The following is a 25,091-nucleotide window of genomic DNA, read 5'->3' on the forward strand; positions in this document are numbered from 1 at the left end:
TCACTTGCTGCCACAGCTCAAGACTGCCATCACTAGAACATAGGCAGCAGCACTCAACCTGCTTTCCATATCACTAACCAGGAGTGAACTGCAGACAGGCATTGTGAAGAGCGAGGCTCCTGAAATGAACATATGTAGCTTTCAAAACTAGTGATCCACCTCCCCAGCCCATCCCACCCCAAGCAGGAAAAGGGTGACTCACTGAACCATTCTTTCTCTACTCCCCGCTCCCTTCCTTAGGTGTCTGAGTGAACTGGGGCCAGAGCAAGTTGTGCTGTCTAAGTTCTTGACAGGTAAGCTTCCTCTTCCTTCACCACCTTTCTGGGTCTGTATCTAAAACGTACGTGTGGATTGCCTGTTTAAAAAACTGGGAAATCGCCTTTGCCCTGACACTGCTCTTAATGAAGCTTTGGTACAGAGGGAGGGACAAGAAATAGTGTTAAAAGTTTGCAGGTGATCCTGCCTAGTATGCCCTCCTCTTTCAGAGGCTTTTCTCTGTCCTCCTTGGGGAGGAGGCTTGTTTTTGTTGAATACTTTGCCACTAGCCTGAGTTGCACAGAGCTGAAAGGTTCTTCTGCATAAACCCCACTGAACTGGCTACCTCCAGTTGGTTCCTCCATCGTTTATGGTAAGTTGTTGTGTGGAGCCTTCTGTGGGAGCCATGCAGGAGAACATCCCTGAGCTAACACAACCCACAGATAGGTGCTGTTGAGAGCCTCCATAAAGACTTTGGGACTTGCTGAGGATGGAAGAAAAATGCGGGAGAACATGATGATACTTTGTCCTAAGATTCATCCAGTGGGGTATTAAAAAGCCTCGAGGGGAGTGCTCCGTCAGATGTGCCTGCATTCCTCCTTCTGCAGCGTACAGCTGAGAACAAGCAGGGTAGAAGTGGGATTGTTCACTCCTGTTCCTTTAAAAGGCTGCAGCGTGGGGGAAACCATTGGCTGATCATCTCCAGAGACTGGTGAAGTGCCGCTATGAGCAACATTGGGAAGCAGGCGGGACCAGGGTCCACTGTTCCAACCGAGCTGCCCAAACGAAAGAGGGGACGGCCGAGGAAGCAGCCGCAGGTAAGTGTTCAGCCTCGGTACTTCGCCTTCTCACCATGTAAAGATTTATAAGAAGGAAGCTGATGACAGTTTTTAGACATAAAAAAAATCGGTATTATTAGAATGACTAAACTTAGGTGTGACCCACAAAACAGTTCGGCATGTCCAGAGAGCTCGAATGTTTGGGTTCAAGGGCTCTTTTTTCTACTAGGCAAGAAATTAACCTGTCTACTGTAAAGTAAGGGACTGGTTGATTGTTCAACCATAGCTAAACTGGGAAATGCATATCTAGCAGCATATCTTACAGCTTCAAAGACGAGTGGGATTCATTTATTCAGTATCAGCTGCTAATACTGAGAATGACTGAGACAGCTGGGGCCACCTTAACAGGCATGTGAAGGGGCACATCTTATGTAGCCAGGGAGGTCTCCTTGCCTTGAGAGATTGGCTGAAGATTAGAAAGGGAAGGGCAAAAGGTCTGGAGAAAAGGTCTCCAACCCCCATTCCTTCTTGAAACCAGGAATTGGACTTTGTGCTGACTGGGGTTGATGCAAGTTGTAGTTGAAAGCATCTGGAGGGCACCAGGTTGGGGAAGTCTGGGTGGCATCTTAACCTGGCTTGCAGGCAGATTGAAATGCACATAAATGCAGGGCAATTGCTTTGTGAGCAAACTTGTACAGTTTAACATATGAATGGCAGCTGTAGTGCCACAACTTTGGGTGCTGTTTGTCGCTGGCCTGAGCAGTCTGCGCAACTCCCAGCCAGGTCTGCAAGACTCTGCCAGTGCCACCAACAAGAGTGGGACTATGTTCCAGCTCCCTGGTATCCCTGGGTTTCTTCAGGCTTGCCAATGCTGGTGCACTTTGAGGAGGGAGGAGACTGGGAGGGTTAACACTGTGAGACAAAATTAGGGATTGACTTCTGAATAATACTGGACTGCCAAAATGACCCTAAACATTTTGATGTGCAACATGGAATGACTCAATTCTAGGTGGAGGATGAGACATGTTTGTTTATCTGCTGACTTGTATGCCCTGGGAAATCCTTTTTTCTCGCCATACACCTGTTTTTAAAAGGAACTGAAATTTACATTTGCACTGCTGTTGCCCCATCCTGGAATGAAAATGAAGTTGTTCTCACAACATTCTCCTCAGGGTTCTCTTTTGCAAATATTGATGTCAAATACTCTCTTGAAGTTTCCTGGTCACTCAAATGTTCTCTCGATATTTGCGAGTTGATACACTGCAGCATTTGGATCGTAGTCTTTAAATATCTGACAGCATTGCTGCAATGCTACACTTAGTATATAGTAGTGGTTTTCATATCTTTATTTTTATTTTCAGGGAACACTTTCTATACCTGTCAAGGAACTGTTCCATGTTGCAAAGGATTCTGGGGCATGCTCTAGAGTTCATACTCCAAATGGAGCAGAATTCACTGTTAGAACATCCTAGAATATACACCAGGGTTCAGCAACCTAAGGCCCATGGGCTGGAAGCGGCCCGCGGAGGTCGTTTGACCAGCCCCCAAGCCGCCCCCGAACCGAGCCGCCCGATCGTGCACTGCGCTAAACCGGCGCAGCACGGAGCAGGGACTCGCTTCTGCAGCATCGAAAATCGCGTACGCAGACGCCACAAATCGCAGGCACATGCACAATCCAGCCCACAGAGCGATCTCCGCAAGACCAATCCGGCCTAGGCAAGATAAACCTTGCTGACCCCAATATACACAGTGTCCCCCTATTGCTGTTCAGCACAGCAGAATATCGATACAGGGCCGGATTTAGGTTTGATGAGGCCCTAAGCTACTGACGTTAATGGGGCCCTTTGTATGTCCAGCTGTCCTTTGTCAACAACAAATTGTCAATGTTTTTTTGAGTTGAATATCTGCTATATGGTAATTTATGGACCTAATGGGTATCTAAAGCCATTTGCAAATAACCCAAGGCCCATGGGCTGGAAGCGGCCCGCGGAGGTCGTTTGACCAGCCCCCAAGCCGCCCCAGAACCGAGCCGCCCGCTCGTGCACTGCGCTAAACCTGCCCCCGCCCCAATATTTTACTCAAGTTGGCACCCTTGTACTTGGGGTAGGCCTACTGCAACCAATTAACTCAGCTATCTTAATTGATTTCTACTCTGAGTGTGACTTAGGCTGCAACCCCACTTAACTGGGGAGTAAGCCCTACTGAAGTCAGTGAGACTTACTGTAGGTTAGGACTGTCCCTCCTTTTGCAGCTATCCATCTAAGAAATTTCAGTGTATATAAGCTGCTCCTTACTGTTTGCCCTGATAAAGAGCTTGTTGCTCAAAAGCACTTGGGTTAATAAAATTCGTGTTCGATTTCTGGTTGCTTTTGTTTTGTGCTGCTGCTGCCCTTTTAATGTGTGTGAAACACACGATCTTTGCTCCGTACTGTACAAGTAAATGCCCCTTCCCTATCCAAACAGGAGCCTGTTGGGCCATTGCCACCAAAGAAACCTCGTGGAAGGCCAAAAGGGAGCAAAAAGCTGAGTGCTGGGAGTGGACAGATGGTAAGAACCAGTGACAGAAAGAGCTTTCATGATGATTGGCACTCAACCCATATCCCCTAAGAAGGGAGAGATGGAAGGTGTCCATCTTTATTATTATTATTATTTTCAAAATTTTATTGACATTATTAGCACCTCATTATTAGTTGGGCATTGCATCAAACCATATAAAAAGCTGATAAGCAATAAATTGTAAGAAACTCACAATTTGTGTGTGACCCCCCCCCCCCGATAGCCAAATTCTAGAGGTTCTTATACCACACAGCCAAATGCAGATATTTCGCCCTGGTCATGGGACCGAGACAGCTCTGGTCGCCTTAACAGATGATCTCCGTAGACAGCTGGATCGAGGTGGGTCAGGACTGCTGATTCTTTTAGATTTGTCAGCAGCCTTCGATATGGTCGATCATGAACTTTTAGACCACCGCCTTGCCGACGTGGGGATTCAGGGCACAGTCCAACAATGGCTGCGTTCCTTTATCTCAGGTCGGGGACAGAGGGTGGCGCTAGGGAGGGAGTTGTCGCCACGGCACTCCTGATGTGTGTGGAGTCCTGCAAGGTGCAATCCTTTCCCCGATGCTTTTTAATATCTTTATGCGCCCCCTTGCTCAGATTGTCCATCTGTTGATGGATGGCCGCCCTGCCTCAGCCCCGGACACACTGACCAGGTGCTTGGAAGCCGTGGCTGGATGGCTACGTGGGAGCCGACTGAAGCTAAATCCTTCGAAGACAGAGGTCCTCTGGCTGGGTCGGGACGACTTGGAGCTGGGGGGCCAACTCCCATCTCTTGCAGGGGCTCAATTAGTGCCAGCGCCTTCTGTCAAGAGTTTGGGTGTAACCTTTGACGCCTCCCTTTCCATGGAGGCGCAGGTTGCATCCACAGCAAAGATGGCATTTTTCCATCTCTGCCGTATCAAGCAGTTGGTCCCTTACCTCTCTCGCCCTGATCTGGCCACAGTGATCCATGTGACGGTCACCTCCAGGCTTGATTATTGTAACTCACTCTACGCGGGGCTGCCCTTGAAGCTGACCCAGAAACTCCAGCTGGTGCAGAATGCCATGGCGAGGCTCCTTACGGGGTCCCGGCCGCGGAATCACATTCATCCAGTGCTTTACCAGCTGCACTGGCTCCCGGTGGAGTACAGGATCAGGTTTAAGGTGCTGGTTTTGACCTTTAAAGCCCTATGCGGCTTGGGACCCTCGTATCTACGGGACTGCCTCTCCTGGTATGCCCCGCAGAGGACCTTAAGGTCCACAAACAACAATATTATGGAGATCCAGAGCCATAAGGTGGCTAGATTGGCCTCTACTAGGACCAGGGCCTTTTCAGTATTGGCCCCAACTTGGTGGAACGCTCTTTCACAGGAGACCAGGGCCCTGCGCTTACCTTCCAAGTTCCGGACTGCAGAATCCGGGACCGGCAGCCATTTGACACCGGAAGTTGCGACGATGTAACTTCCGGTGTCGCTCTGCCCTTCTATGGGCACTCAAAATGGCTGCCGCCGGCTTCGAAAATCGCTTGTGCGCATGTCAGGAAGTGCTCCAACGCAACTTCCGTTGACGCTCCGGCCATCTATGGGCACCAAAATGGCCACCGCCAACACCAGAAGTGACGTCTATGCACTTCCGGGCATGCGTACATGCGGCTTTTGAAGCTGGCGGCGGCCATTTTTGGTGCCCATAGAAGGGCAAATCAGAAAGAAAAAAATGGCCGCCGGCAGGAGAAAATAACGGAGAAAAACGGGAGACGAAGTGATACGGGGGACCACCGGGAAAAGGTAAGTAAAAAAGGGGGTTTCCCGGGGGGAATGGGAGACTTGGCAGCTATGGCCCTGCGGGATTTGTCATCTTTCTGCAGGGCCTGCAATTCAGAGCTGTTCCGCCTGGCCTTTGGGTTGGACTTAGTCTGACCCCTGCGTTTTTCCTCCCTCATGGCTTGAATTTGACTACTCAAAATGAGGCTGCATTTTAAATTTTAATACTGTATTTTAATCTGTATTTTAATTAATTGCTTTTTATGTTTTATTGTAATTTTATTGGTGTGAGCCTTTGCTTCAGTGACCACCTATTGACTAACTAAACAGAAGGTTCTTTTTGTTTCTCCATTATTGCAGGTATGCACCTCGGTTGAAAAAAGGCCCAGGGGTCGACCACGGAAATGGGTAAGTTAAATGGAATCAAAAATGCCTTTTTTTAAAAAAAAAAGTGGCACCTGATGTTCCTAAAGACTGATCCCATAAGCCTGGGATCAAGTTACATCTGGGGAGTGACCAAACTCTGGGGAGAAGAAGAGCTAGCACATCCATTCACACAGCATATTTGGGACATTTGAAATTGCTCCTCATCAATAAGGCTGTGAGGTGTGCAAGATCAACACGCATGCAAAATCAACAGGGGGAGATTGAGAACAAACTTAAGTATCAACCAGCAAAAAGAATGAGCCTGAAATCTTGAGGCAAGCCACTGTGCTACTGATGGATGGACCAGCAGCCAATCTATTCCAATAGCCTAATGGAAAATCTTGCCCTCCAGATGTTCATTGAATCATAGAATTGTAGAGTTGGGACATCTACAGGGTCATCTAGTCCAACCCCCTGCAAGGCAAGAATCTCAACTAAAGCATCCATGACAGATGGTCATCCAACCTCTGCTTAAAAAACCCCAAGGAAGGAGAGTCCAGTACATCTGGAAAGCCACAGGTTCCCCAGTGTTGATCTACATGCTGTTTAAATCCATTTTTTTACCATCACTCCTTAGCAACCAAGAGGACAGCTGCAGTCCTAAACACACTTATTTGGGAGTAGGCTCCACTAAACATAGCAGGACTTGCTTCCAAGTAAATATGAACAGGCTTGCCCTAAGATTCTTCATCAGTTAATGCCCTCATTGCTTTTACTTTGGGCTCTGTAACAATTTATCTATGCTCCTATATGGAGATAGACGATGTTTCTCAACAACAGAACCTAGTAATCTGTTAAAAATTGTATCACCTCCCCTCCCCCCTCCCCCACATTTCTAGTATTTCAGTAAATTAGTTAGCTCCTATCACCTGTGCATAGAGATCTCTTATTACCCACGTTCCGGAATGGTCAAGGCAACTTGCAGTTTTAAAAATCATAAACAATACCCCATACTAAAAATACAAACAGGAGGGGGCTGTTTGCTAAATATTCAGAACCGTCACAGTGACTAGCAGTAAGACACCTGCTGACATAGGCTGGCCTGTGGTTAAACTGCCAGCAACACAGAGAGGGGGAAAGGCTCCGTCGTGACTCACACAACATAGCTTTGCAACTGTATATCTGATACACTGCTGGAGACCATGTGGAATCTGAAGCAGAAGGAGAGGTTTGTTACCGTAATACCTAAGCCTAGGTCATGTCCACACCATGCATTTAAAGCACAGCATAGGAAGGGTTGGCAGAACAGGTAAGCAAACAGGTGCAGAACAGGAGTGCCAACTTGGCCCCGTAACTGTGGGTGCCCACAGCATGCATGGCCCTGGCACCGAAATTTGTGGGTGACCAACCCATTCATGGGGAATTTTGTGGGTGCTTGGGCACCCTGGGCCTCAGGGAGTTGTCACCTATGGTGCGGAAAGTGGTGTTTTGGCGAGGAGGGTAGGTGGGTTTGGTGAGCAAAGAGCTTAGTGTGGAGGAATGAGGGGCTGGCAATGTGTAGAGATGGTTGGCAAGCAAAGCAAGCAGGGTCACACCCCCTATCAGTGTCACAAGGCCATCAGAAGAGGCCCTAGTGGATCAGACCAAAGGCCCATCTCATCCAACCTCCTGGGGCTGCTATGGGAAGCCAGAAGCAGAATTTGAGTGCAACAGCCCTCTCTCCATGTGTCATTCTCACCAGCTGCTACCAATGGGGCCAGAAAGAGCCATCGTGGCTAGTAACTGTCAGTAGCTTTATCATTCATATCAGATGCTTACATTTCTCTTGCAGCTTGTTGTCCAGGAGGAGGAATTTCAGAAAGCTAGCATTCAAGGGAGGAGCAACCCAAGTTCTAATACATCGTGCTCTGCCACAGAAGGTTTGTGGCATTCAAGTGGGGCTTCTGCAGATAACATGAGAATCAGCCCTTGCATAAACGGGGGTGGAGGCACCATAGTGCGTTGCAGGAAGCCGCTCATCAATTTTTGTTGTTGCTGTTGTTACGGTTTGAAGTTAAAAGGGAGAGAGACAGAAGAGGTGTCACCCTGCTGCCTGTTAGGTCGCTTAATCATGTGACCTATGAAGTAAGCTTGATTTCTAAGAAAGCTGATGTAGATGCCACCTGATAAATGCCAGGGTGTTTAACCTCACTTGTTTGAGTCCATTTCCTCTGCTGTCGTATCGTTTCCCGCCTCTACGGCGCACGGTGATGTCAGCTACAGCCACAGACTCCTTTGTGATGGCCTCACTTCCTGCCCAGTTCTGCGTCGGGTTTGCATAGTAGGCAGCTTCTTCATGCCACTTAAAACCACGGCTGCAGCGGGTTGCGCTTTCCTCTTCTGCTGAGGATAGCCACATTCATGCGGCACCTCCTGTCCTGTGCCATTTGATAAAACATAGATGCAAAAGGGTGAAGCAACAGAGTGAGTATTGGAAAAAGATGACAGGCCCATTTATTGAGCATTTGTCCTGATTCGTTTTGCACAGGGTTTATACCAGGCATCCCCAAACTTCGGCCCTCCAAATGTTTTGGACTACAATTCCCATCTTCCCCGACCACTGGTCATGTTAGCTAGGGATCATGGGAGTTGTAGGCCAAAACAACTGGAGGGCCGCAATTTGGGGATGCCTGGTTTATACGATGTCACCATCAAGTGGCAGCTGCCAGTGCTTTTCCCATTAGCACTTTTCTTACCACAGACAAATCCTGTGGTTGGGGCAGGGATTTCTTTCTTGGGGGGCAGGGGTTAGGAAGGTGCACTTTATAATGGACATATCACCACCAGCATCTACCCAGATGGGTGAGAGATGTATGCCAAAAGGGTGATAGTCTCTAAGTGAGATATATAACCCAACCGATCCAGCACAGATCTGTTTTTAACCAGGTAGTCAAGGCCAACTTGAGGGGTACCACCTGATGAGGCCCTTCCAACACTCACATTCCCCCCCATTCCAATGCAGGCACTGCAGCTTCCTGACTGGCCACCAACACCTTCCTGTCATGGAAGAGGGGTGGGTCAGAGGGCCAAGTACCTTTCAGGGCACTGGGTCTAAAGCAGCTGCCTGAGAATGCTGAGTGTTGCCTTAGGCCATAGCAGTAATCCTGTGCTCACTTCCCCACTGAATTAAATGGGATGTAGCCAGCCAAACTGTGCAGGTTTTGCAGCCTATGCAGTGAGGTCAGAAATAGTGGGGAGGTTTCCCTGGAAGGTGACTTTTAGTCCCTTGCCAATTTTCCCCTACTACAGTGTGCTAGGATAACACATTTGGTTCACGTGGGGAAATGCCCCACAGCTCTATTGGCAATATTCCATCAGAACTGACTGTACTCCCAATAACATACACCGCTGCTCCAGAATCTTCTGTCATTCACAGAAGACATTTCAATATGGAAAGGGTTGCCTGAAGGAGGAAAGTTTTTTGGGGGGGGAGCTAGTGTTTTAATGTACTCTTTGTCTCATGCTTTCTTTAGGCACATCTGGAAAAGGAGGTCACAGGATCAACAGAAGTACAGAACCCAGTAGATCGTTGGACACCTCTCCAGCTATGGTTCAGCAGCAGACAGCTTGTTGATGTGTCTCTAAAGTAAAATATATTACCATCATAGAGTTGGAAGGGGCCTTATTGTTTGATGTGGGAAATCCAGAGCTAGATCATCCCCAACAGATAGCCTCTGTTTGAAGACCTCCAGTGATGGAGAGCCCATCACCCCTCCAGGGAATTGGTTTATATTGTCAAACTGCTCTTGCCATCAAGAAGTGTTCTCTGGTTGGCCATTGTGGGATCTTCCAACTCTTTGTTCTAATATATTAAATTCCTTCTCTGCCCCAACTGTGTCAAGCAAATCCCAATGCTTGTTCTGCCCCCTTCCTGTTGATATCAGTTTTTGCCCAGTCCAATGGCCATCTCTCACAAGATTGACACATTCACTTTTAAAATGGTAGGTTTGGGCTGAAGGAAGTTGATTAGAGCTCATCAGGGTTTGCCTGGAATGAAAGTAACATTGTGCTCTTTAAAAACCTTTTTGTGCTGTGTCAGGATGAATGCTCACACTCCCAGAAGGGCAGGATATGAAGTTTAATAAATGAGAAAAAAATTGAACGGCAAATAACAGCAGGCTCCTACGTACGATTACTCAAAAGTCCATTGGGGTTTATGTCATAGGAACATAAACTTAAATCTGTAGGCCTGAGTTGCGTAGAGAATCACTTCTTAGAGGCTTGATGCTTTATCATAGAATTTTGGGTTTTGCCCATAGGAAATGCTGACTCGCCACCTTTCCCCATCTACTAAACACCTGCTCCATCAGCCTCAGCTTTCCTCTTCTTGCCTAGCTAGTAGAGATATTCAGGGAAAGAAGAAGAGGGAGGTCACCCACTGCCACCTGGCAGTAGCCTTGGGAAAACTACAAATCCCAAGGACCACCACAACTTTCCTACTGGTACTCAACATAGTAATACAGCAAGGGGCAGTGGGAACAGACCTCTGTCCTTCTTAGATACCACCATTGATCCTCCAACCACACACACTGGCCAGGAAAATAAAGGAGGAGATAAGTGTTATGGAGAACTGGTGAGTGATAGGAAGAATGATTTGGAGGCTGGGATGATTGGCAGGGGAGTGGAAGGGGAGCCAGGATTTTAATCCAAGCTGCATTAGTTCAGGGGCTTGAAAAAATTGAGTGTCCTTCAAGGCAGGCTTTTATGAGCCCCTGAAATTATTCTCTGAGTCTAGCTCAGATGGATTTCACCCATCTCCATTTACTTCCAACAGTTATTAAGCTACTGGTGTTGGAGCTAAGTTAATACCACAGTAGCCACAAGGGGAAAGTTGTTTCTGTTATTCCAGAGAAATGATTGTCAATTCAAAGCCACCCTTGCGTAGTTTATGGCTGCATGTGGAGGGAAGCAAGAGGTCAACATGCCCTTTTTCAAAGAAGATCTGGAAAAGTAACCCTTGGGTTGCCCTTGGGTTAGGATTCTTCTCATCTCTTTGGTCCAATAAAGGGCTGTTGTTCACCTTTTCAGCATAAATGGTTTGGACTGCAAAGATTGCCATGCAATTCTAGTGTACCTGCTGCTTCTCAATGAAATCTTTGTTTACTGGAAACAGTTGCAACCTTCCTGTGAGCAAATGTAGCTTTGGGATAGTGCGGGCACCCCCAAACTTCGGCCCTCCAGATGTTTTGGACTACAATTCCCATCTTCCCCAACCACTGGTCCTGTTAGCTAGGGATCATGGGAATTGTAGGCCAAAACATCTGGAGGGCCGCAGTTTGGGGATGCCTGGGATAGTGCATCATGCTGTAAGAAGACTCTTCCTCAAGAAATAGATTAGTCCTTGATTTGTAAGAACAGGCCATTTTTACATATTTATCACACTGTAAGGGGATTTGAAACAGTGACTTGGGTTGCCTACCTCCTACAGCACCGGGGCAGCTCTCAGGAGAGAGCGAATGTGTTGTTTTCTGTGCTGCAGTGCCATCTAGAGAGTGGCACTGCAATTACTCAGCCCAACTGAACCAGCTAGGTGATCTGGGTCACTAACTTATAGCCCTCCAGATGTTGGACCCCAACTCCCATCAGCCCCAGTCAGCAAGGGCAATTATCAGAGAAGGTGGAAATGTAGTCCAACAATATGTAGAGGGCAACAGTTTTCCCCACCCATTGGTTAAAGAAACAGAAATCCAAATATAGAGGTTTTTGTTTATTGTACAGTTTTATAGCAGGGTTGGGGAAGCTGTTGCTCTTCAGATGTTGTGGACTCACATCATCCCCAGCCAGCATGGCCCTAACACTCTGCTGTTTGTCAAACCCTGAATGCCTTATCCTCATTTATATGCTGCATTTTCAGATGGGCATAGACCTCAAAGATCCCTGGACTTTCTTATGAAGATAAGGTCTTTGAAATGCAGCAGGGCAAAAACAGCTGAGAAAATTGGGTCTATGTTTATTCAGAAGATCACTGCTTGAGATGATGCAGAAGAAAAGCTGGGGCCTGTTTCATCTGAGGTCTAAAAAATTTGGGGGAGCTTTTGATAACTGATACTGATCTACTGATAGAGCAAAAAAGAGGGGGAAGATTATGCCTTTAGGGGTGGGAAGTGGGGGGGATCTTTGATTTCTCTGTTAATAAGCCTGTATCTCCAACACCACCTTTTGGTTCCTAATTCTCTTGGACTTTGTGCTTTCGTACTAGTTGTGATAAGCACAGTGGGAGTGTAGGACATTTGCACATCATAAAGTAGCTGAGCTTTGACTATTTGAATTGGCAAAGTATGAAGATGGCATGCAAAAGACAGAAATGACTATGGCAGCCCAGAGTCAATGGTTCCTGTGAAACACATAGAGGTGACTTGCCGCCTTACATTTTTAGATGTATACAGTACCTTAAAATATAAAAACATTACTGTAGCAAACAGTATCAAAGAGGCACACATGGCAGGGATCCGGGATTGGCTGAGGCTTCCTGTTGAGTGTTATTTATTTATTTATTTTAAATTATGTATATAGGCTGCCTTTTGGAATGCAGCTCTTCAACGCAGCTTTGCATTCTTAAGAATGCAATGTTGACTCAGAATAAACATTTTTACAGACTCTCTCCCAAAGCAATAAAAGAACACTCAGGCCAAAATACAAAACATATTTTCTGTAAGTCTGGAAGTTCAAAGGAAAAATCCCAGCCCCCAAAATGCATTGATCATGAATAGGCCACATAAAGCAGGCAGGACTCCAAGACCTTGCAGAATGTCTGAAGCAAGGTAGCCTTCTGGAGAACAGCTGGTCAGGAGTTCCAGAGCCACGGAGCCACCACAGAAAAGACTCCCTTTCTTGTGTTTCCCCAGACCTCGCTGATCTAAGTAGTGGGGCAGGTTAAGAGATCTGCTGTTGTAGACCTTATAGCCAGCACTTTGAATTTGACTAAAAGAACACGCTTGCAACTAGCGCACCTCAAAATTTCCTCCAGGTGGTTGGGGGGTGACCTTCCACACCATCCTGGTGGGTCCCAAATAGAGCAAGAATTATCTCCCCTCCTATTAGCATACACCTCTGTTGAATCAAAAGTCCTCCCATAAGCGCAAGGACACCAACTGTTTTTCACCCTATGAGTTTACTACCGAAAGCTGTCACATTCCAGACATAACATTGGCAGCCACTTACCAAATAATGCTCTTCAGGATCAGCAAGCAGAGCAAGCAAAACACACGCTTGATTTCACATAAATATTTTAATAACGTCTCAAATACAGGAACATATTGCAATGGTTATCCTACATTACGCAGAGACGTCCAAGTACCATGTAAGAAAGGGCTATTGCATTCGAAGAATACGGTGGTACACAAGCTTAACAAATACCTGCACTGCCCTTTCAGTGAAGTCACCAGCACTACATTATTGAAAGCCTTCCAGATGCAGAGCAGAAAGGAACTGGTAATAATATCCCATTTCCTTTCCAGAACCATTCATACTATATATAGCATGCCCTTCAGAAGCAGCTCATGATCAAAGTGCACGTTTGTACCAAATATGCAGCAAGTTAATCACTCAGCCTCTATGTTTTCAAGTGCCTGAGAATTGCAAGGATTTCAGTTAATGGCACTTCATGGAGCATATTGTTGCCTTTGGAAACAAATTTCATTTTCCAGTCATGTTTTATTTTACTTTTTTGCTTCAGTGATGAGAATGCGTAAGAGCCAATGCTGTCAGTGAGAAAAAGAAACCCAGCACTGCAAAGAATAGAGCAGCCTTTGCCAACCAGGTGCCCTCCAAATGTTTTGGGGATATACAGTACTGGCCTGGGTAGGTGGGCATTGTGGTCCAAAACTTATGGAGGGCACTGGGTTGGCAAAGGATGGCGCACAACTTCTGAGTAGCAGCTGCTGCCTGCTAAAGAACCATCTGACAATTCAGTGTTGGAGGCCTTACTGCCAACCTCCAATGCCTCAATATACTTCACCTTATAAGCTACAGCCTTATTGAATGCCATCAATGCCAGCCAGGGTTGCTGTCTTATAGATCTGGGCTGCAATGGAAATTGAAGTCACAGTGAAAGCTATCTGTGAATTGTAGATTCAGCTGAGCCCTTGGAATCCTTAGAGAGTATTTCTTTCTTGCTTTCAAAAGGAGTGTCAAGTAGGACTGCTGGAGGGAATTGTGCTACTGGCGTTTGTGTGAATGCCCTCGGGAAATGATCATTGGCTGAGAAAGTTTTCGTGATCCGATGTGATTATATACATCCCCAAAGTGAAGAAGATACATAGGGAATAGGGAGACTTAACACTGGCTGCAAGGTTCATGGAGTTTGACACTTTATACTCACGTCGCCAGTCATATGCATTATACACACACGTTTTACAGGTCTAGAAAAGACCTGAGTGGCAAACTGCATGCACAGGGCGGGGAGCACATACAGTGACAACACATCAACAGTACCGCTCTGCATATGTCAGACCATTTACTCATCTGCATGACAGCAGAGCATCTTAAATCTATCATATGGATCCAACTTGACATGATCACAACCTGCCTCTTGCATGAAACAAGTGTGTCAAGCAAAAAAAAATTTGTCAAGGGAGGAAAGAGAAACTGGGTTTAGAAGGTAAAAGGATTGGAATGAGTCCCCCCCCCCAGCTTCCCATTTTGTTCCCAATGGAAACCGAAGAAGGTGACAAAAGTGAGTTTCGGATACTGTAGCTCCCTTGGATACTGTACTCCCTTGGATACTCCCTTTCGGATACTGTAGCATGCAGAAGAGAACAGCCAGGATACTCTCATCCCCCACAAACACTTCGATATGAAATCCTATTTATACTGCACTTATACTGCACTTATTTATACTACACTTTCCTGGCAAGCAGCACACACATAAATAAGTAGTTTGTGGTTAGCTTCAGAACCTGCACTAAAGTGCATAGATAGCCACAAATGTCAATACTTGCACAGTGGCCCTTCTACGCTTCACTCCATCTCCCATCCTCCCTGACCATTGGTCATGCTGGCTGGGGCTGATGGAGGAGCTGTGGTCAAAAACATCTGGAGGGGCACAAGGAACTATGATGCTCAACTGCACAGTGATCGTGGATAGCAGAAGGGCTTTTTAACTGCCCACGCTTTGGCTTTTCTCTTTGTACACTAATGACATCGTAGGGCACCACCAACTGCCGGCAGCAGGAGGGTCCAAACCAAGCTCTCCCTTTTCCCATCAAGAAACACTGTCCCCTTGATTATACTTTGATGTTTGCTGTTATCCTTCTTGACTGATTTGTTACAGCGGTTTCATGTAACAGCTTTTTGGTTTGTCTCCTCGAACGCGGAGATGGAAAGACAGGATAGGAATCTAATAAGTATGTAAATATCAAGAGGGTTTTGGAAACAGGCATAGACACAATCAGACCACAAAGACTGACCTAAGGCAGCTCCTGGCTGCTACTGCAATTTCCTGAGTATGTAAGCCACCACTGGGGAGGAGAACAAAACTATCACACAATTCTAAAAGAAAATTTCAGTGTCCCAAAATATCCCTGTTAAACCATAAGGAACCTGAGCTCCCAGTAGAGACAGTGTGGGGCTTCTTTGCTCAGCACATGACCCTTTACATCAGCATCACTATCGTTCCCTTGTGTTCTACATCAGCCTTTGCCAGCCTGGTGCTTTGCAGACGTTTTGCACTACAACTCCCATCAGCCCTCAGGCTGGCTGGGGCTGATGGGAGGTGTAGTCCAAAACATACGGAGGACATCTGATTGGCAAAGGCTGTTCTAGAGGAATGGTAATCCCCTTTCTTCCTTGGTCCTATGCTGAAAATAAGGGTGGGGGGCAAAACAAAATCTGTATTCTACACCCCAAGACCTTCGAGCATTCTATTTTTAGTTGAAAGCTGGGATATAAATTATCTTAACATATATAAATAAATAACAACACTCTCCTCCCCACCCTAGCAGGAGTGTAAAATAAAACTGTGTTAACTTACATGTACTGAGGTTTGCCTGCATTGTAGGATTTGATTTAGTAGCTATCACAAAATTTGGAATATCTTCAGCATGGAACACAGAGCCAGGTCAGAACAAGAACCTAAAGTACAAAATTGTCCTGCGCTTTTTGCTTTTCTTGTAATGTTCTTGAATATTTTCAAAAGAATGCAAAAAGAACCTTGAATGCAGATCCTGGGGCAGACACAGATCAGGCTTTTAACTGTTCTGTATGGACATGAACGCATATCTGATTAAGTATATGGAAGAATATGCATGTGCACACAATACTCTTCCAAAAGCAACTGGTCTTCAGCTAAGGCTCACTGTCTTTGGCTGAAGAAGGATGGGATAAATCATCTCAAAATCCGCGAGTTACATATTGTTGCTCCTACTTCTAAGACTCTCCCTTTAGTTAAGTGCTCAAGAGAGGTAGCCCTTCTGATATGGGAGAGTCCCCAGCTTCTAGAAGCCACAGTTTACAGCCTCATCTTGCAAATGGTCCTCAAGGTGAGCTAGCTAGAGTACCTGCGCTGGAGAAATATAATAGAAGGTCGCAAGGAAAATTCTGGACCTTGTGCTCATGCTTAAGGCCAGCCTCTTATGTGCATGAGGAACATGAGATGGAACAACCAGGTGCACATCATAATATAGGCTTGTGTCCAGATGACAGAGACAACTGCCCAGGCTTCCAGTGTCAGGAAGATGCACCCACATATCTGAGAATGAGAGTCTATTGCATGGAGTGGATTGGGTTAACCTGCAACACTCTGACGTTAGGATACTCTGACAACAACCCAATGGAGGAAGGCCTTAGAAACTGATGCTCTCGTTCCTAACTCTAGCCTGTCACGATGCATGTTCTTATCAATTTATCTCAGATAACCTTGCACTTTTCAGCACACACCGCTTGGTATTGGCATTACCAATCAAGTGCTGAGTGAAGTAGCATGGGCTTCTTGATGGCAACAGAATTCCCGACAGGCTTCACATTGGTTCCTGGCACCTTCTTCCCCCAGCTGGAATCACTGGTCACTGTCCCTGGCAAGTTGCTAGTTGGCTGGTGTCACCCTCCTGCCTCTCAGACTGAGGAAGCACTGCTCATGCATTGATGGCGTTTGCAACGTCTGTGAACACAAGGCGACTAGGTCTCTGGAGCACCCCTTGATTTGTCTGTAACAACAACAAAAAAGAAATCGGAAAGAGACGGTGGTGGAAACATATTTAAGAAGGAATTTTTGTCTACTTTACCCTCATCTGCTTCTCTGGGACCTGTAAAATGTTGCCCTCAAGAGTCCTATCAATTCGTTGAATTCTTCTAAGGAAAACCTGGCTTGGCAATCCTATGACAGAAGTACGGTAATAGTGGGCCAGATTCTTAAAGGTCCATGTTATTGTAAAATAATAATAATAATAATAATAATAAATTTTTATTTATACCCCGCCCTCCCCAGTCAAAAACCGGGCTCAGGGCGGCTGACACCAACAGAACCACAATAAAACATAAAAACAATTAATTAAAATACAGATTAAAATACAGTATTAAAATTTAAAGTGCAGCCTCATTTCAAGTAGGCCATAAGTGGCTGACACCAACAGAACCACAATAAAACATAAAAACAATTAGTTAAAATACAGATTAAAATACAGTATTAAAATTTAAAGTGCAGCCTCATTTCAAGTAGGCCATAAATCCAAGCCATGAGGGAGAAAAACACAGGGGTCAGGCTGAGTCTAACCCAAAGGCCAGGCGGAACAGCTCTGTCTTGCAGGCCCTGCGGAAAGATGACAAATCCCGCAGGGCCCTGGTCTCCTGGGAAAGAGCGTTCCACCAGGTTGGGGCCAGTACTGAAAAGGCCCTGGCTCTAGTAGAGGCCAATCTAGCCATCTTATGACTCGGGATCTCCAGAATATTATTGTTTGTGGACCTTAAGGTCCTCCGCGGGGCATACCAGGAGAGGCGGTCCCGTAGGTACACACAAAAGTAAACACACAACTAATCTCTTGCTCTCTGGTGCCCTGGGTGGCAGAAGTGGTTGTCCACAAATTAATATGGTTAGGGGAAGAAAAACGCCAGGTGGGCAGGGAGGGAGAAATGAAGCAAAAATTGAATGCAGGTGTTGCAACTGCTACTGTCATGGCACTGGACTTGGAATAGGAATAGGGAGGAAATCACACTAGGAGAGGCCCCTGCAGTACCTGCCTCACTGGAGTGTTGTCAGGAAGGGACCCAAGGAGCTGGCACTGCCAGGTTCTGCTTTGCCTGAGGAGGTAGCCTTACCCTCCTCTGACTTTTCAGGAACCCCCACTTGGTGGCACCCAATCACTACCACCCTATAGCCAGGGGCAGCTCCAGGTCTACCAGAGCCATTTGCTATTTCTAAATGTGTTCTACTTTGGCTTAAAATCCTGCTAAACTGCCTCAGAAGCTGTTTGTTTGTTTGTTTGTTTGTTTGATTATAATATTGCAGAACTGTTCATCATGCTGAACCAGTAGCTCATAATCTCCTTAGTTATCAATATGAACATGAACAAGTTCTTTGCTGGCATGAGCTTGTCGCTCTGATCACGAGCCAAGATAATGTTCTCAAAGCTACCAGGATTTCTCTACTGATCTATTACAGGATAGGTTCAGGTACAAGAGAAGGGTCTACTCTATTCCGTTCCCGCCACCTGCACAGAAACATACCGGATCTTCCTGTTCCCGCTGGCTAAGCTTTTAGAGAAAATGCGAAGAGAAAACAAACATACATTGTGAGATCAGCTAACGCTTCTCCTTTCCTCTCCTTCTTTACGGAAGCCATGGCTCAGTTCTGGAACTTGTTTCTCTACAAAAGCTTAATTTGAAGCATGCAGAGCAATAGTAAAGATTTCTTCTGAGCATTTGTGAAGCGTTCCTCCCTCATCACTTTTTAGCACAACATTATTTTTGCAGAACTCTGAGAGTTGCAGCCAGTCTAGGTTCCACTCTACTGTATATCATCTTGACTTCAATACATGCTTTACATTAAACGAAGGCAGAAGGTAGGTCAGGATCTAATGGACGATTGCTGGCTATTTGCAGAAGATTAGCAAGGTTTTATTATTCTCAAGGGTGAAGCAGCAGCAACAAATACTCTTTACTCCCACAAATTATGTTGCTGCAAAGTATTTTTTTAATTGGCATCTCATGTATGTAAAGCAGGGGGACCAGGCATGTATTTTTGAGTGAAATAACTTGTGAGTTTGCTTCTGGTGCTGATCGCAAATTCCTGGGCTGAGCATATGCTCAGAGGCATCCAGCCGGCCTGAGATACTATTTTACACCCAACTGTCATTGGAGAACCTCAGAGTGCTAGTAATAAATAAAAAAACCACACACACACACACGCCAAAGGAGATCCTGCAGGCCTGGTCACCCCTGCTTTACATACATGAGATGCCAGGTTCAATCCCAGAAACTCTACTTAAAGAATTTATGTCTGAAGAATTGTATCTTAAGCCTTGGAGAGCCACTGCCAGTCAAGAGCAGGCAATACTGGGTTATGTGGACCAATGGTCTGATGCAGTATAAAAGCAGTTTCACACATTTAGGACAAGGATTATAGGGCCATTACAATTGCCATCTAAACAGTTCAGCTGAACAAATTAATCTTCCAGGTGTCTCCTGCACTCAGGTTCCACTCAGTTCATTTTATTAGCATTAGAGGTTGTGATCCTTTGTGCACTTACTCAAAGCAGCTCCCATTGAAATCAGAAAGGGTGTGTGTGTGCACATATTGTTGCAATAACTTCAGCTAATCCTTTATAATCACTTACAGAAACCTTTTAATTTTGGCACTAAAATTGACCATAAATCCCAATCCCATATATGTACTTGGAAAAGGGGGGGAAAGAGTCGTGGCTTCAGAAGGAAAAGCAGCGCAGAAAATCCTCTTCTAACCTGATGTGGGTCTAGCCTGGAGCCATGCAAGCAGAGATGATCACAATATCCCTTTAAGATACCAAACTATCAATGCCTGGGGGAGGGGGGGGGAATTACCTTATTCTGTGACGCCTGCAAAGAAGCAGCATCTCTGCCATGCTCCAACAGCTCTTGTTCCAGCTCATCCTGTTCTTCAGCAGGATCAAAGTTGTACATGGGCATGAGCTGATGCCGCAACTTCTCTAGTCTGCCGAGGGGAAACGGACAGTGAAAACTACACCACTGTGAAGTTATCAGACTGCGCAGGAACATCAACGTTCCAGTTTTTGCTCAGCAACCGTTTAGAATTTAAGCACTCTGAGCAGGGACGACATCACCAAAGTTGCATTTAGGCTGAAATCCTATACATATGTACTTGGGAGAAAGATCTCATTGAACTCAATGGGTCTTATTTCTGAGATTGCTTTAATGGTACAATCTTTGGCTTGGTTCAGTCTCTGCTGCCTAAATGCAGAGGTTATTACAGAAGATTTTCAAATGCAGAAATAACCAGGCTCTAAACATTGCTTTACCAACAGCAAGGAGCACTTACCGTTTTCTCTTCCTGATATATAAAACCTAGAAAAGCAGAAAGTTGTTGTAAGTACTGGAGAAACCTTTTCACACCAATTCCTAGGAAAAACAAGTACTGTATACTCTTTGGCATGCAAAATTAGATTGAGTTCAATGGGGGCTTACTCCTAGGAAAGTAGGTGTAGGAAGAATACTAGGAAGAACAAGTTGGAAACCCGGTTTACTTTACCTCAGTAAGAGGTAACTCAGTAACTAAGAGAGCAAACCTAGACATACATAATCAGAAGGAAACCTCACTCCCAAATAAGCCCATATTGGATTGCAGCTTAATTTACAGTGCAACCCTTGGAAGTAAGTCACACTGTGTTCAATGGGCCTTACTCTCCGGAAAATATTAACGGGATTGCAACCTTAGGCTGCAACCCTATACACATGCTTACCCTGGAGCAAGCCCCATTGAGAGCAACATGACTTACTTCTAAGTAGACATGCACTGGCTTGCAGTTAATCTCTGAAGCCAACCCTATAGCTAGACTTAATAATTATTCCCTTTTCCTAGGAAATGGCAGTTCTGGGCTTTTGGAGGGAGGGGGTGTCTTGGGATCTCTAACAGAGGATTTTAAACACCCAAATGAGAAAATAATTCCCAGGGTCCTTCGGTGAAAAGCCATGCCATTTAAACTGATATATGATCAAAGTAGACTGGTACCTAAGGACTGGCCCAGTCTTAGGCATTTTTGTACCCTACTTGAAATACTGTAGTGGAGCTCCTGAAGTAAGCAATCTGCAGCCCTCCTGTAGGAACCATGAAAGGACACCATCTTACCATAGCAACAGCCAACCCTATCACAGTGATGATGCCGAAGGACAGCAGCATGGTCCCCATGCCAGAACCATTGCCAGCCACATCTGGAATTTTGGTGCTGTTAAAGCTGCTGGTTTCAGGGGTCAGCGTAGCAGTTTCTGATCCAGTCCCGTCCACAGTCATCCCATGGTCTGGCTCGGAAGTGGGAGTGCCACTGTGGTACAAAGTCTTCACAGTGGATGTGCTATAATTCATTTTGGGCCAGAGCTTTTGGTCGTCTTGATTGATGTCTTGAACAACCAAGTTCTTACTTTTCTGCTGCAAGGTGCATTTCCTTGCCTCTTCAGTCAAGAAGCCTGATGGAAAAGCTCTTTGCTTGCATTTTCATTCATTGCTCTTCTGAAGTCCTATTGGCTAATCTCTAGCAATAGAGGGGAAAGGATAAATCAGTCATTACCTCCCAAGTTATCCTTACAGCAACCCTATAAACTAGAGACTGGTATTCTTAGGGCCATATTATAGATGAAGAGCTGAGAAGGGAGAGCTGCCTAAGACCAGACCAGCTCATTTATGGCTGAGCTGAAATCTGAACAAAACTCTTAACCACCTTACAACACTAATACTGCAATCCTAGGCACATCTCCCCAGAAGCTAGTCTCAATTAATTCCTTTTTTAATTTGAACAATCTGTTTTGTTAGGAAGGCTATACTATACTTTACTTACTCAGCTCAAGCCTTCTGGGTGGTGGCATGTGCTATCAATAAAGTAGAAATAAGTTTAGCTGAGTATCAAGTAACTCACCAGGTGGCCAGCTGACCTTCTGGAGTCTCACATGGTCTAGTCAGCTGACCTACAGAAGTATCATGTGAGTGAACTTGGGTGTGGTCAAGCAACAGGGACACAGTACATGAGGTGCCTTCAAGGCAAGACTCAATAGCAATATCCCACTCGTGTTATTAATCCTTACTATTGCACTTTTGGCTATGGAACTTAGTTACCATCAGATCAGTTCCCCTGAATTGAATCAAGTCATTTAAACATATTCTCACTATAACAATATCCTGTGACGTTAAGTTCGAAAAACAAACTACATGTATGCATTGTGTGAAGCACTTCCTTTTGTTGCCAAGTTAGTTTTAATGAAAGAGCATGAATTCTTGAATTTTAAGAGAATGGCTGTACAACCCTAGGCATCTTTACTCAGATCCAAGTCTCACTGAGTTCAATGGCATCTTCTCCCAACAGGAGGTAGTGGGCATAAGACTGCAGTTATATTTTATACCTGGGCACTCCATACTATTTGTTACTACATTAAAAAAAATGCCATTGAAATGTCCTTTTTCCCTGTGCTAAAAGTTCCTAATGATTAAGCCTTTCTTCTCTTCCAACACTTGCCCCCCCTTTTTTTTACATTTCCTCCTCCTGTCACACCATGCTTTACTTTTAAATGAGAAAACTAGAAACACACCATGCACATATATACCATACCAGCATTCATTCAGGTGCTATGCATGTTTATTCAGCAGTCCCACTGTGTTCAGTTGGACTTACTCTCTCGTAAATGTGCAGCGCATTGCAGCAGCCTCAGTTTTATTTTAACCTTCGAGAGTTGTTTTTAACCAGACACTATTTTTGCGTTAATATTGCTACAGCTGAGTTGTCATCAGAGCTGACATTTTCAAAGAACTTTCGACCGTGACCACAACATCCCATCCCTAAGCAGCCCCAACTACTTTGAACCTCACCCATCATAGTTCATATGCGGTTAGGACTCTTTCCCCCATCACTTCAGGTGTCCTTCTTTCCCTAGCAGAGGAGCATGCTCATGAGAATGAAAGAAACCAGGAAAGAACATTGGGACACTTTTTATATAGAAGTCTATTTTCCAAAGGAAACTCCACTTTCCGGCCACACCCCCACTTTTCATTCACTTATTCAGTTGCTCTGCACTGTAGTGAGAACTGTGTGGCTCTATCATGAATTTTCATTTCCCAAGATTGATTATCTTTGTTATAAATGACCAGCATGGTTTTTTTGGGTGGGCGTGGGTAGGGAACTATTTACGTACCTTATTCCCAAAGGCCCTGTTGAACCTCGAGAGGAATTGCCCGCTTGGCTGGGGCCTGGAATGGAAGTGCGTTTAAGCACTGAGAAAGAGAGAGAGTCAAAGAGAAACTTTGTCCGGACAGAGCTCTGCTTATTGCAAGGGATGAGTCTGTTCCCAGCCACTTCTGAACTAAATCCAGCTCCCCGTCCCACTTCCCAACGTGACACCGAGGGAAAGGTACAACACATAACGGATCTCAGGGAACCGATTTTTTTTTTCCTGGGGTGGCTGGCGCTCCTCCCGACCCCGACCCCCACCCACCCCCGTGGCCTGCTTAAGAGGTCAGTGCCGTCCTCCTGGCTCCTTGCCGGGCGCGCGTGGCCGTGCCGGCCCCGTTAGCAGCAGCCTAAACAAAACCATGACGATGACACCAGCACTTACGGAGGCGATCGCCTGGCAAGGAGGACCCGGGTCCCTTGCAAGTCCCGGAGACGTTGGCCTGCTCCGGTTGGGAATGCAGCCCCCCGCCCAGCCCAGGATCGCGGAGGCCAGAGAGGGAAGGAGACGGCAGCCCCCCGCCCCCTTCTTTTGAAACTCTAGCGGAGCCCCGTCTGTAACTTGAGAGAGTGGCCCTGGCGAGGAGGGCAAAGAGACGAGGACCAGCCAGGGGCGCTTGTGCTGGACGTGGAAGACTCTTGCCTCCCTCTCCCCTTCCCATGCAATGGCTGCCTAGGCTGGGGACCTCATCACCACGCTCTGGTTGCTGGGAGACTGGGTTGCTCCGGGGGCTTTGCTGCTATTCGGATTACCTGCACTGGAAAGCAGGAGCTGCTGCTGCCATGGTCTTACTTGCCATTGTTTTTTCCCGAGATGCTGGGTGAAGACCTCCGTCCCTCCCTCCTGTCACCGGCCCTCTTGATGCTCCGCTTTGATCTCCCCTTCTTCCTGGGATTGGCCAGTAGAGGACAGCGCCGTGGCTCGGGATTGGCCGGCAGGGATGTCACTGACAACGGGGAGATGCCACCGCGAAGAGATGGGCTGCAATGCGAGCCCTGGAGATGAACGGCGAGAAGCCTGGATCCGGGCGCGTCTCGCGGTCGGCAGAGGGAAGCTCCCGTGGCCGGCAGGGCGATGGAGCAGGCGCTTGAGCCGGTGAAACGTCCACTAGGGTTTTCCTTCTCGGGAGCTGCTGCCCCTTATCGCTGTGCCCTTGGCCGGGGCAAATCCATCGTCTGGTGCAAAGTGGTCCTCGACTAGTCAGACTGCCTACTCTGCAGGACTGTATTTTACCGCCTACGCTCCTCCAAACCCACCCTCGAATTCCCTAAGAATAAAGCAATGAAGAAAATGCGTATGTGTGGAATTGGCGGTGGGGGGTAATTTTCTTTAATGTGTGCAACGTGCATTTGCTGTTGTTTTAACTACCTTTGAGAGGTGGGTGCTCTGCCCATGCTCAGAGGCTCCATCTCATGATTTTTACAGTTGTCTCTTGCAAGACATCAAATGCTGGGAGTGGGAGGCTTCCTCGCCACCCAAAATGCAGCACTCATTGTTGTCTGAACCCCCCCCCCGCTGAATCTGCACTTCCACTCAGCAAAACCACTTCAGTTATTTATTTATTGACAAACCTCTACCTTTGAGACCCCAATAAGGGTGACGAGAAAGTGGCTTGAGGCCCGGTTCAGTTAGCAAAGTGATGCTACTAAACTGCATTTGTTTTTCTAGATATTGTTATGAAAACCAGTATGTGATTATTATTATTAGTATTATGAAATAATTAACAGTTCTCAAATTAAATCTACTTAGGACAGAATATCAAAGAAAAATGTGCTCTCTCAAGCCCACATTCCCAGTATGTTTGCAGATATCTACGCTGGTCATGTCTACAGAATGGAAGATGACAGGATCCCAAAGGATCCCCTAAAGGATCTGATGCCTGAAGCCAGCTCCCTGTAGGGGATCCATTGGGATCCTGCCATCTTCCATTCTGTGGACATGACCAGCGTAGATATCTGCAAACATGCCAACTCTGCATTACAAAGATGTATGCAAATGT

At 46.2% G+C, this 25,091-nt stretch overlaps 2 protein-coding genes across 4 annotated transcripts; one reads left to right on the forward strand and one right to left on the reverse strand.

Annotated features, from left to right (window-relative positions):
- The first annotated feature begins 201 nt into the window (after positions 1-201).
- LOC118080042 (uncharacterized) lies at positions 202-9,842 on the forward strand. Of its 2 annotated transcripts, XM_088664354.1 has the most exons (6): positions 202-293; positions 923-1,073; positions 3,498-3,581; positions 5,693-5,740; positions 7,530-7,617; positions 9,211-9,842. In XM_088664354.1, exons 2-6 carry the CDS (start codon positions 981-983, stop codon positions 9,309-9,311), a joined length of 414 nt encoding a protein of 137 aa, XP_088520480.1. In that variant the 5' UTR covers positions 202-293; positions 923-980; the 3' UTR covers positions 9,312-9,842. The 2 variants fall into 2 exon arrangements, with proteins under 2 accessions (XP_088520480.1, XP_088520481.1); XM_088664355.1 differs by lacking the exon at positions 202-293 and having other exon boundaries at positions 556-1,073; positions 9,211-9,567.
- A 3,104-nt stretch (positions 9,843-12,946) lies between these two features.
- Positions 12,947-23,972, reverse strand: C2H3orf18 (chromosome 2 C3orf18 homolog). Of its 2 annotated transcripts, XM_088662178.1 has the most exons (6): positions 23,845-23,972; positions 23,057-23,135; positions 21,009-21,408; positions 20,202-20,227; positions 19,727-19,856; positions 12,947-16,878 (listed from the first exon to the last, which is right to left on the reverse strand). In XM_088662178.1, exons 3-6 carry the CDS (start codon positions 21,240-21,242, stop codon positions 16,807-16,809), a joined length of 462 nt encoding a protein of 153 aa, XP_088518304.1. In that variant the 5' UTR covers positions 21,243-21,408; positions 23,057-23,135; positions 23,845-23,972; the 3' UTR covers positions 12,947-16,806. The 2 variants fall into 2 exon arrangements, with proteins under 2 accessions (XP_088518304.1, XP_034963951.2); XM_035108060.3 differs by lacking the exon at positions 23,057-23,135 and having other exon boundaries at positions 23,845-23,971.
- Positions 23,973-25,091: the final 1,119 nt, after the last annotated feature.

The sequence above is a fragment of the Zootoca vivipara genome, chromosome 2 (genome assembly GCF_965207765.1).
Source record: "Zootoca vivipara chromosome 2, rZooViv2.hap1.1, whole genome shotgun sequence".
NCBI lineage: Eukaryota > Metazoa > Chordata > Lepidosauria > Squamata > Lacertidae > Zootoca > Zootoca vivipara.

Excerpts from the sequence above, each read along its gene's own strand:
- LOC118080042 (XM_088664354.1), top strand. The coding sequence starts at position 981 with ATGAGCAACATTGGGAAGCAGGCGGGACCAGGGTCCACTGTTCCAACC. Across the intron at positions 3,582-5,692 it reads GTGCTGGGAGTGGACAGATG|GTATGCACCTCGGTTGAAAA; the intron begins GTAAGAACCAGT and ends CCATTATTGCAG. Across the intron at positions 5,741-7,529 it reads GGGGTCGACCACGGAAATGG|CTTGTTGTCCAGGAGGAGGA; the intron begins GTAAGTTAAATG and ends TTTCTCTTGCAG.
- C2H3orf18 (XM_088662178.1), bottom strand. The coding sequence starts at position 21,242 with ATGAATTATAGCACATCCACTGTGAAGACTTTGTACCACAGTGGCACT. Across the intron at positions 20,228-21,008 it reads TAGGGTTGGCTGTTGCTATG|GTTTTATATATCAGGAAGAG; the intron begins GTAAGATGGTGT and ends CTGCTTTTCTAG. Across the intron at positions 16,879-19,726 it reads TGCAGGCGTCACAGAATAAG|ACAAATCAAGGGGTGCTCCA; the intron begins GTAATTCCCCCC and ends TTGTTGTTACAG.